Raw genomic sequence first — 12,659 nt, forward strand, 5'->3', positions numbered from 1 at the left:
CCTTTGAGTGAAGCCAGTGGCTGTAGTCACATATTCCTTATTGTAAGGTTTGTGAGTAAATACGGCTGTGATGGACGCGGCCCATCTTAAGTGCTTACTGCTCTCGTGTTTCCACGCACAGGCAGAGGGAGAAGACAGCCTGAAGAAGATGCAGCTGATGGAGCTTGCGATTCTGAACGGCACCTACAGAGACGCCAACATTAAATCACGTAAGCCTGAGGCTGAGGTCCATGGTCATAGCCGTAGTAGCTGCTGGGTCCACAGACCTGTCTCCTTTTGGCAACACAACACAAGATCAGTGAGACAAAGTGGAGATTCGAAATAATGGTCACTTGATACGGGACTAACAGTCCCATTTTTACTGTTTTCATGAATTGGGGACATTCTCCTTTATTCTGTGTCAGCATGTCTAACTAAGTTTTGGGTTTATAAACTTTATTGTTCTGGTGAAATTTCAACTTCTAAATTCAAGAGTTTCAGGAAATTTCCTATTCTGTTAACTACAGATTTAAGGCTTCTAGCTTATTCTGTTATATTTATACAAAAGACAAAACAAAATTTTTAACTTTTTTTTTTAAAGCAAATTTAATTTGGAATGTATCTGAAAGCAGTGACCCTTCTGTCAAATTCTGTCCTTTCACCTTGCTTGCTAATGTTCCCCTCCAGTTTTTTCTCTGTTGATTTCAAATGTGAATGAGTTCACAGAGAGCAGTAGGTGATATTATTTTTAATCCCAGTTTTCCTTTAGAGATATCTCTGGATGCTTTCATAAACTTGAAGAAGATTGCTGTTTTACATTGTGAGGGAATTAAAGCTTCACAGGTCTTTCAATGAACATAATCTTCTACTTAAATTACTAGCTTTTTCTTTTTTTAAAGAAGTAGAATTTTAAAGTCCTAGCCAACTTTCCAAAGTAGAGGCACTTGAGTGGATTCAGAAGTGGTTGCTTTACAAAATGGAGTAGATCCTTAACAGTCTTATATTTAGGAGTGGGACATTTTTTAATATTTTTCTATGAAGTTCATTACAGATGCAGGAAAGATATATAAAACTAGTAGTTAGTCGGTTAATACATAAAAGTTACTCTTTTCTTAATTTGAAACTTAAGCTATCCTTTTAGAAATAAGCCAAAACTGTATTTCTGTGGACTCCAATTCCAAAAAATTTTTAACATCTTTTAATGCAAGTGTTTTCATGTGCTTCTGCATGTATCTTTAGTCTCATGAGATCTTAAAAAATAGATATATCAAATATATGAACTAAATATAACCTGTTTTAATGGTCTCATCCTTTTTTTTTTTTGTTTTTATTTTTTGTTTTTGTTTTTTTAAATTTTTTACAGTGGCTTGTTAATTTTCGCACATGTATTCTTAATCACACTGGGAAAGGGGGAGCTGTTTGCATTTGATCAGTGTGCTTTGGCATTTTGTGTGATCAGCGCATGTACTAATGATTTCCTTTTATTTTTCTTCTTTCCTGCTTTTCCTTTCTTTTTCCTACTTCCCTCTCATTTTCCACATGTTATACTGCTGTCTCTACACTTCCTCCTGCATTTCTTCGCTTACTGTAGCAGCCCTTGCCTTTTCTCTTGCAGCAACAGCCCAGGCTGCCCCAAGGATTATCACTGGGCCTGCGCCTGTTCTCCCACCAGCTGCCCTGCGCACTCCTACGCCAGCTGGCCCTACCATAATGCCTTTGATCAGACAAATACAGACCGCTGTCATGCCAAACGGAACTCCTCACCCGACTGCTGCAATAGTTCCTCCGGGGCCCGAAGCTGGTTTGATCTACACACCCTATGAGTACCCCTACACGTTGGCACCAGCTACATCGATTCTTGAGTACCCTATTGAACCTAGTGGTGTATTAGGTAAGTTGTTCTCCCCGTGTGGCTGGCAGTATTTTTCTTCATAACTTCTGTGCCTCAGACTTTGAAATGATTGCATTAGCTTTAGCGAGGCAAGACAAGGTTCCATTAGGAAGACAGAAGCCTAAAGTGTGTTTTATTTCGGCCTCTCTTAATGGCTCCCCTTTTAAGGAATTGTACCTTAAATTTGCTTGGATTCTCTTTGGTAACTCAAATTCACTTTGGGCAAATCAGTTATAAACATTTTAAACAGAAAATACTTTTTACCGGTGCCATCACTGAGGTCATTCTGAGTTTGGCCTGTCCCCCTCCGTTAGCTGCACTGCCTGTAGTTAGATTCCTTTCATCTTAGGGAGGTACTTAATTGTCAGCTAAATTTTAAGTTTCTGTGTGGGAATATTTTGAGATCTTTTTTAAAACTGCTGTTACTGTCTGTGTATTTTCTAATATTTGTGATCACTTAAAATATGAAAGAGACCTGGTAAATTAATTGGATTCTTCAGGTTTCCCAGTTTTTCTCTTTTCAAGTTCTAGTTAATCTCAGTCATAAGAGAAACTCCTCTGGTTTCAGTAGTACAGTATGGAATCGATAAGTAAATACCAAGTCATTGTTACAGAATCACATTTGAGGCAAAAGTTAAGATCATACTATGAACGCTTGGTTTTACATGAACAAAAAGTGGTGTGCTTGAAAAAGACATTACTGATGCCTTTTTTTTATAGAGTGGATTGAAATGCCAGTCATGCCTGATATTTCAGCCCATTGACTTGCTGGATGAAGGACTAGAATACAGCAGCTGTTATAACACGACCAGTCAATGTGGGACAAACTGTTTCCGTGCTGCCCCTTTGTTTTACCAGACAGAATTTGAATACTTTTTTTCCTTGAATTGTATATGACCTTGGTGCTGCATGCATGCTGTTGACTCTTAGGACTTTGATCTTTTAAGGTTTTTTTTCCAGCATTAATACTGATTTATAAAAATTTGGAAGTCTTTAATGAACCCGGACACTAAGATTCAAACTTGAAAATTCGTTGTTCGATTAAAGAAAGCCACAATGCTCTGTATGTTATCTGTGTGTGTGCACGCACTCAGGTGCCTTTTGTTCCATGAGCAAATAGGTTTTATTGTACATGTGTTCCGTTTATCTCTAAATCATTGTATAAAGTATCACAGGTCAGAATTATACTATAGAATTGTTTGTGAGAGGCTTGTTTCTGTTGCACATTTCTCGAAGCATTTTTAAAATAACATGTAACATGTAACCTGTTTACGTTTTCCTTTCTGTTAACGCTCTGTCCTGTGGCCCCATGCCTGCTCCTCTCCCCAGAGCTCCTCTCTGCTGCACGCACAGCGTCTGTTCGAGGAGTTTGTTGCTTCCTGCGGGGCTGGCGCTCTAGCCACCAGCTGCTGTCCAGCCCTCTCACTGCAAGATCTCGCTGATTTTGCCTCGTGGAATTATACTTGTCTAAGATTAGTTTATCTAAAATGAAAAAGGGGTGATGGACCAGTTTACTGCTTAGAAACAGCAAGAGGCACTGCAGTTTCTCATTTTAAGCACTGTGTTTTTTCTTGTGTTGGGAAGTTTTTATTTATCATACTTAATTATTAAACCGACAGAAGCACAATGTACAGATACCTAATTGGCATAAACTAAATGACCAAAATGACCAGTCCTGTTTCTCGCTTGGCCACCAAAGCAGTAAAACGTGACATTGAGCACTTGGAGAACTGAGAAAATTATTTCAGATCGCTAAGTTATAATAAATTTGCACACAGATAACATGCATGATATATCAAGCCTCACATCATACTCTTTTAAAAGAAGCAGTGCCCTTCAAAACAGATGCAGACATGTGTGTTGGTGGTAGTGAGGAGATTGGTATTAGCATCAAATCTTCATTGATGACTAATTTTTAATTCCCTTCCTTTTATCTTTAGGTATGGCTTTCCCAACGAAAGGCTAAGAATTCAAGAACGGTCTTAACTGAACCCTCATCAGATCTGAATTTAACAAATGCTTAGTCTCAGCAGCCTCCGTGGGGGGGTTGGGGGGGGAGCTTAGCCTAGCAGTCAGTGACTTACTTGCACTTTTTGCACACTGATAGAAAGTAAAAGTATGTTATTAATTTGGTTTCGTCTGTAATCTTACAAAGTAACGGTAATTTATAAAGGAGTGTATAGTAGTATACTGACTGCTAAGTGTACTATACTGTTTGCTTTACTAATCACCTAATTCATTGCAGTTCATACTTATTGACTCAAAGTTTAAAACCACAATCTGTAGGCTTTAAGATTTGCTTTTAAACCTTTTTAAGTGATCAACTCTGGAAGTGGTCTTAAGGTTAGCAGATAATTGTCAGTATTAAACACGGCATTATTTAAGTGGTCCTGCTGCGAGAAAGGCACTTCAGTGAATATGTGAATAGTAAAGCTTAAATATGTTTGGATCTAATAGCGTTGATGAAATACTGTAACTTGGGATTGTGAATGAATGGATAAAATAGGTTAAGGCCAAGAGATTGAAATGAATGCAATATTAATAGACGCATATATACACAACATGCTATGGTTAATTTTAAAACTACTGTGCCTTAACGTGTTTCTTAAAATGAAACTTTTGTAGTAAATGAACATTTGAAATCCATTTTGATAAACCTGCTGTTAATGTTTGTTTTTTTCCCTTGTGAATGTTTTCTAACTTTGTCTTGGTAATTGCAATTTAACTAGGTGCGGTGGCTACTAAAGTTCGAAGGCACGATATGCGTGTCCATCCTTACCAAAGGATTGTGACCGCAGACCGAGGTTAGTTTAGTTCTGCAGTTCTTGTTTATAAGAAATGCGTTGGGTGTCCGTAATATTTGCAACACCACACCTGATGGAAAAATATAACTGCTTACCTGCACACCATTTCTTTTCTTTTTCTAAATTGATTTGTCATAATTGACAGATTTAAGGGTTGGGATTTTTTTTCTTTCTTTCCTTTTCTTTGTTCTTTCTTTCTTTCTTTTTTTTTTCTCCCTTCCTATTTTAACTTATTAAATCCTATATTAGTATGTACTGTGATATATTCCTACTAAAACATAAATTAGTCCATTTGGGGAGCCATTAAATTTTGATGTCACCTTAATTATTTTCCAGTCATAATTTTTGCTAAAATTTACCTTTTAATTGTTCTGAGATGTTGGGTTGGTTTTGCAAAAAGAACTGAGCGGATGGTGCTTTAATGAGAGAAGTAAAGGAATATATGCCTCCTGTGTCCTTGTGGAGAAAACTGAAGATTTAGTTTCCATTTTCCTCTTTCATAAGATATTTGAGCCACTGTGTGAACATGAGGTCATACATGTCAGGCACTTAGCTGAAATCAACAAAGTAAGGACTGTGAAGATAATTTTGATGCAGTTGGTGGTTTTATTTTTGTTTGTTTTTGTTTTTTTAATAAATGAGAAAATCAGTTCCCTTTTATTCTTATATTATCCTGCCAAAATGGATCCTTTGATTTTGTCATTTGCTGCTAAAATATATTATCTGAAGGTAAACTATCTCTTAAAGTTCTATGGAGACGTGAATCCAGCTTTGAATATGCTTTTTTGACTAACCTGTGACTGGGAAATAAGTCTTCATTTTTCTCCTTTTCAGCATTTGTAATTTGTGTCCTGTAAATGCCCTTGGACCCTTTTATAAATTATTTATGTTTTTGAGGAGTAATATTTTCGGTTTATTGACATTGAATTGTTTTCTAAGTTAGTCATCACGGGATAAGAATCTGAAGCAAGGTAGAAAAAGATTTTTCTCAAGCTTCTGTCATGGCACATTTATTACTAATTAAGTTGATCAAACTCTCTAATAATTAGTGGGAAAAGTGATGGAATTTACACTCCTGTACTACATCTTCTCTGAACTTATGAACAACCTATTGCTTCACATGGTCTTCTGATTCCTGATGATAAATACTGGACACAGCTCTTGTCCACATCAGAATAAAATACTTTCCAAAGACATGGATGATACTTATTTAGCATCATACATAATTAAAGAGCCTTGAATTGAAGACTTTTAACTAGTACATACATTACTTGTTGATTATTCAGTGAGCAGTATAATTAGGCCCCGAGCTCAGTGATGATCTGTGACAATAACGCACCTTGTAGGTGTGTCATGTACAAGTGTATGCACCACCTTCTTGCAGAACAAGCCTCCTATTGAAGGAGGAAAGTTTTTTTTAAGCTACTTTGGATTTAAGGAAACCGGATAATTCCATGAATAATTTGAAGCTTTTTTTTTTTTATACTGTTAAAATGTCTGAAATAGTTTGAAAGAGTATTTTAAAGTAGTTTTTATTTTATTAATCTTTCCCTTCCTGCCCCTTTTAGGAGATTGCTCTTAATTTTGTTTTAACACAGTAATTATTGGTTATTCAATGCAGTGCCTTGAGATAGTTGAAAATACTAGGAAGATTTTATAGTATTTGGAAATGACAACACATTCCATGCGTGGCTCTTTTATAGTTATATGTGTTTTTGATTAGTCTTGTCATTTTATCCAAAATGCAATGTCAGCAAACCGAAATGCTACCTTTTTTATTTTCTCTAAATAACAGAATACTTGTATACTGCTGTTACTATCACTGTATGCACTCATTGGGTCTAAGGGAGATGTCCGAAGTCCTTCATTTAAATTATTTATGATACTACTGTTTTCTCTATTTTTGAGGTTTTTTTTTTTTTAATTTTTGAAGGGAAGAATAATATAAGCATTCATTTAATGCAAGAAAACTCAACCCTTGGACATAATAACCATGTAATTTTATATAAGTGTTTAGAGTACTGCATGGTTGACAGATACATCTAGTTCTTTACTAAAAATAAGCCCACTTCTACACATATTTCTAAATTGAATTTAAAGCCTGTAAAAGACCAACTGACTTTTTAGTTGCAATGAACCATAAGTGATTTTGCACAGCTGATACACCTGTGTGTACTGTAGGAGGCCAGGACTTGGCAGAGGATGTATTCTATCTAGGTGTACTGGTATATTTATATAAGTGGTAATTTGCTTTGTTTATATATTCCACACATACACACACACACACACACAAAATAATCAGAGTTTTTCTGAGTGATGATTTTATAAAAATCATCATTTATATAATTTGTATAAGAAACTTAATGCAAATGCAATTTTAATCAAAATTTAAAGTAATATCAAAAATGCTTTAAGATTCTGTGTTTTGGGAGTACTTCCTATGAAGTGGTATGACTACATCGTGTGAAATATTTATTTTCTTTAATTTTGGAGTAGCAGTTTTTATTTTAAATTAAATTCCACTTATTTTTAAGAAATTCAGGGAAGATTTGGTCTCATTGAAGATACAGTATTTTTGTAGTATTTATAAACTATCCTAAATGATAGACTCTAGAAAGCATTTTTGTTATATGAAAGTAAACCAGTCCATTATATAGATCATTTCAAATAACTCTGTGAACATTATACCTACTGGGTTATGATTTATGAAGTGGCATGGAACCTACCTTCGCACTGAATATTTTTTTTCATTCACATCTCCTCTGCCTTAGTCACAGTGGCAACAGTACAGAAAATTCTCTCAAACCTCAGAATATAGTAGAAATAATTAAGCTGTTGAATGAGTCTTAAAAATCATACTACTGTTAAGTGGACCAAGTTTGGTGAAGCAGAATGTGACAAAGGTTGATTTATAAGGAAGGAACAACTCGAGGACACTGGGGACGATAACTTTCCACTTGAGAACTACTTTATGTTTTACTGTAATTTTTTAATTTTTTTTGTTCTGTTTGTTGTTTTGCAAAAGAAAATAGTATTTACAGGTGGCTTCTTTTAAAATATAAAATATAAAGCAGGAATGTATATGAAATGTCAGATTTTATTGTATTTGCAGAGTATTAGCTTTGAAATTGAATAAAGAAAGCTGTTTGTAGTTTTAAAATGCCTTATTGGTATCAATTAGAAATTTCTTCTATTTTTTGATGTACTTAGAGCTTTTTGAGTATAGAATTTTAAATGGCAGGATTTTACAGTGTTTACATGCAAGTGCATTTTATAAGTGTTCTATATGTGTAAAATAGTATTTTCAACTAGAAAGTGTTGGCTAGCGCAAAAGGCCTGGCCTTTTTTTGGTTCCCATGATGTTGCCTACACTGCTAGACTACAGTTTAGTATTGCTTTGTATCATAAGGCCAAGAAATTCCATGTTGTTTGTAAATAGAATAATTGAAAAAGCAATAAACATTTATTGAACAAAAGAAACCTTGTTTGGCCCAGAGTTTATGTTGAACCAAATTGTTCACAGAAATTTAAATTTCTTTAAACTCATTTCTGTTAATCATCAGTTATTAATAATCACATCCATTCATTAATAGTTGCTTTAATGCTTGCATCTGAGAGAGTACTAATGCTTAATAGCAGTCAGATACTGATAACTGCACTGACTGTTTCAAAATTCTGTATATCAAACCTATTCATTGTTGTTGTTCTCCAGTTTCCTTCATTGACTGCTACTAACTATTAGTTGTTAGTTGTATTTATTTCTATTTTTTCTTGTTAACCAGTTTTTTTGTTTTTTGGGTTTTTTTTTTTTTTTGTGGGATTGGGCTCTCCTTCATTTGTTCAAATCATGATATGAAACTGTCATGATTTTTATTGTATTCTGTAGATGATGTCAGTCAGTTTGTCAGAATTAAACATGCTTTTTTTTTATTAGTTGTGATTAGTTTTTCATGTTGTCATTAAGCCGTCACTAGCTGAAACTAATCTCTTCTCTATCTTTTCTTTTCTTTTTTTTTTTTTTTTTTGTTTTGTTTTTTTTTTGTTTCTAACCACCCAGCCGCCACCGGCAACTAACCTATGACCTTCTGACCTCTGAACTCTTCACCCAATGATGACCTGACCATGCCTGCCTGCTGATCAGTTAACTGGTAATCGCCTTTGCTTGCCTGTCGTCAGTGCAGCGAGCTGAGGCACTTGTCCGTTCGTCTTACCATCTAACCAAACAAAAGACAAAGAAATTGTTGTCCTCCAGTTCAGCTTTCGGTTTTTCTTTCTGTTTGGGTGAAAGTGGTTCTAGAACCTGCACTGAATAGTAGTAAAGCAATAAGGCCCAATTCATCCCACAGCACTGATCATCTTCTCATGCCCTACCCTCCGCGAACGGTAAGAAGGCCTCACTTCAGAAGGGGAGACAGATGGCCCTTAACTGCTCAGTGACAGAGGCAGTTACTGTGAGAGACTTCTAGGAACCTTCTTCTCATAGCGAGTCACAGCTCTCTGAATGTACTGTGTGATGATGCATCATGCATGAACCTTTGGTCAGGGATGTCATTGGTGAAGTGATTTCAAAAAGTATTCAAAATTTGATATGCTGTTTAGTCACTACAGTGCCCTCAAAGGGCAGAAGTTGCAGCCTTTTTTATATTGCCTGCCAAAATTTGAAGTATTAGAAGTGTGCCATGAGAGAAAAAACTTGACAAGGAATTTTGAGAAGTAATGCAAAGAGCAAAACTGCAACACTATTTTTAAAAAGATAAATATCTGAGTTAAAATTACTGAACCTTTATTTTACAACCTCCTTTAAAAACTATACGAGAACAAGGTACATGCATTATGTGTCACATTACTGGGCAAACTGTTCAAATATTTTTTTTAAACCTCCCTGTATAGAAAAAAAATCATTAAGGATGTAAAAGCCATGCTTGCCTATTTGCTGTATACATGTAATGAAATTGTAGATAAAGTGTAGTGCATTGAAACAAATGAACAAAAAGTAGATACTTTTACTATACAAGGGTGCTGGTGCAGAAAAAAATATATATATTTTTGGAAATGTAGCATTTTATACTTTCAAGTGTTATAAAAAAAAAGAAAAAGAACAAAGAAACCCTTTATTTCATTAAATGATTTTTTCTGGTGGTTGTCAAGAAACAAAAGACCAAAAGAGCCTTTTTGTCTTTCTTTTTTATTTTTTAAGTATTGGAATAAGTCTAAAGAAAAGAAAGTGCCTTATTTTCCTTCATGGTCATTTAGTCAAGTGTCTTGTAAGATCAGCTCCTCCCTCAGAATACAAGTTAATGCATGTTACTCAGTCGCCCGCCCAGTATGTGAAAGATTTGAGGGGAGACAAATGAGTTGATGGTTTGAATTATATGATTTTTGCCACGTTACCTTGATAGAAATTTGCCAAATCTGATACTGTGAAAAAATTTGATACCTTTTCTAATGTCTGACAAATAAGTTTTAAAACATCATTCTTTTAAAATCATTATTGAGTACTTTTGGTTATTTTGATATTTAATGGTAGCCCACAAGGTTCTGAGATAAAAATTATGTGTGATCTGAACATCAGTTTACAGACAAACATAGAACTTTATTTTATTCAGAGAAGGAGGGGTATGTTGGATTTTTTTTTTCTTATTAAATTGAAGATAGTAGTATCCCTAGCAAACTTGTTCACAAAAATGAATCTTTGTGATTTCATTCTGGAGAACAGTATTTTTTAATGGCCCAGATCTAATCGGACTTCTTTCTGCCATACCAGATCACTTGGGCAGTCCATATCTTTGGTGGTTTTAATAACCCAAGAGGCCCCCCAACCCCACACACCTTTTTTTTTTTTTTAACTTTAAAAAAAATGAAGAAGACTCGCATCATTGTGCATAGAAATGCTCAACTACATGTGAGTTTAAGCTCCCAGTTTCTCATGAAATTGAGTCAGTTCTGTAGTTGAAGCGATTCGTGCACAGAGCAGACTCCATGTGAACACTGGAGGGAATAGCCCTTCCCTGCTCAGTACCGGATATGGCAAATACCAAGTGGCAGTGGGTCCCCCGCTCATCAGCTCATCCCCTCTCGCACCCCTTCACAGCTTCACCGTCACAGGTCCGCAGTAAGCTCGGAAGCACCTTCGTGGTGACCTCCTCCATCATCTTGTCTCACTTGGAAACCGTTTTCAGTTTATTTACTATGCAATAGACATTCATTATTTTGTATTCAGCTAGCGTGGGTTTAATGTGCCACTGCTTTGTCTTTCTGTTACACATACAGTAGTTCTGATTTATTTACAATATATGCTGTGCCATTTTGATTTTTATTTTGTTTGGTTGGTGAATAAATTTGCGACACTCAACACTTGAGGTGACAGTAGTTTAAAAACGATACCAGTATTTGATCCAGTTTCATCTCAACTACGTTGTACCTGGACATTTTAGATGTTTATCAAAGGTCTTTTATGGGGAAGAAAGTAAATGTATGAAATAAATGTGTGACATTTATGAGAGTAATGTTGGCTCTGAACAAACTTTTGAAAACTTAGTTGATAAAATTTTGGATCAACTGAAAAAAAGCATGACTTTTGAAATCTCTGAATGCCTTGGTTCTCAGTATTATCATTCTTTATTGAATTTATTTCTTATTAAAATATGTAGTTTTTAAGACTCTTTCCTGACAGTATTATGTAATTTTTTAGCGTGGGTAGATGGGAGTGTCGCTTGTATGTCACCGTACAGCTGACATGTATTTTGTCAATTCTTTATTATCTTAGTAGTTTCATGCTATGTATGTATCATAACCAACCTATTGCCTATGAGAAACATGTAAGATAATGTATTTACAGCCATTGTTACAAGTTTATAATGTATTTTTCTATCTTGTTTTATATGTATGTTATATAACATTCAAAAAGAATTTTTTTCTTGATTGAGAAAAGGATACAAAATGCAGAATCCACAATTTTGATAACTGAAAATTGCCAATTGTTTTGCAGTACTTTATTATATTGGGTGTCTTGTCTTTCTTGGGCTTTTAGTTAGCTAATGAATGAATACATTAGACACTTTTGGGTTTTAGTTGGGATTTTACATAGCTTGCATTTTAATTCTTTGGTTCTTTGCTGTTTCTATTAACCCATAGCATTATTTTAATAAATGTTATAATACCAACCTACTAACTCTGGACTATGTCTGTTTATTAACCTTTTCGTGTTTAATTAAAATAAACAAATAAAGACAAAAGAATGTAAAGTCTTGAGTTACTGGACTAACCCTGAAGAACGTGACCACAGATAACATAGCGTGACTTGTTTTTGTGTTGTTTGTCAGCTGACAATTGCGCACACTACTGTTAAAATGGCTTTGGTTATTCTGGCCTTTTACCTTGGGGGGTAGGTGCCAGTAGAGATGGGAACAAAGTAGCATTGGTTTGAGGCATTCTTCTAGTCTTGCCACTTGCCTTTCAGCCTCTTGCATTACTAATTCCACACTCTTATTTTTCCTTCTCCAAAATAATCACTGTCTGCTCACGGCATAAAGAGGAAAGAGATTCGTTGTGATGATATACCCCCCCAAAACCAGTTTGATTCTTTGTTGAACCATTTCTTTTAATTTCTATTAAGTGGGTAGTTTTATGGTCACATTATAAAGCAAAGAATCTGATGAGGCTTTGTCTTTATTCACATTTGTGTTTAACTGGACATTTTCCTTTATAAAGTGTTAAAGTGTTTTAGCCACTGTTTCTTTTGGGGTGGGGTGGTGGTGGGGTGGGGGGAGGGCTCAACCAGATAAAGCCAAAGGTAGAGTGGCTCTGTTTCTCAGAATAGTCCGAAGTAAGCCATTTAATAATGACAGTGCACCCTGCCTCTCTCCTCTTGTAACCCCTAGGGACAGATGAGACAGCATCCTTGGGTTTTCCTGAGGTGTTCTTTCTCTCACCCTCTTCCAAAATGCAGCCAAAATATTCCATTAATACAAGAAGTTTAAGGGAGA

The 12,659-nt window shown here is 35.3% G+C and overlaps 1 protein-coding gene across 7 annotated transcripts in view; it reads left to right on the plus strand.

Annotated features, from left to right (window-relative positions):
* The window catches only part of QKI (QKI, KH domain containing RNA binding), a 159,242-nt gene extending 147,401 nt beyond the window's left edge, over positions 1 to 11,841 (plus strand). The window contains exons 5-8 of one of the 7 annotated variants that reach the window (XR_007128092.1): positions 122 to 209; positions 1,571 to 1,870; positions 3,811 to 4,674; positions 8,732 to 11,841. Coding sequence is in view for 6 of the 7 variants with exons in the window: in XM_047733309.1 (XP_047589265.1) it covers positions 122 to 209; positions 1,571 to 1,870; positions 4,600 to 4,674; positions 8,732 to 8,748 (480 nt within the window). In the remaining variant the exon portion in view is untranslated. The other 6 variants (XM_047733309.1, XM_047733305.1, XM_047733306.1 and 3 more) reach the window with 6 other exon arrangements.
* The last annotated feature ends 818 nt before the right edge of the window (positions 11,842 to 12,659 follow it).

This window comes from Lutra lutra, chromosome 6 (genome assembly GCF_902655055.1).
Source record: "Lutra lutra chromosome 6, mLutLut1.2, whole genome shotgun sequence".
In the NCBI taxonomy this organism is placed as follows: Eukaryota; Metazoa; Chordata; class Mammalia; order Carnivora; family Mustelidae; genus Lutra; species Lutra lutra.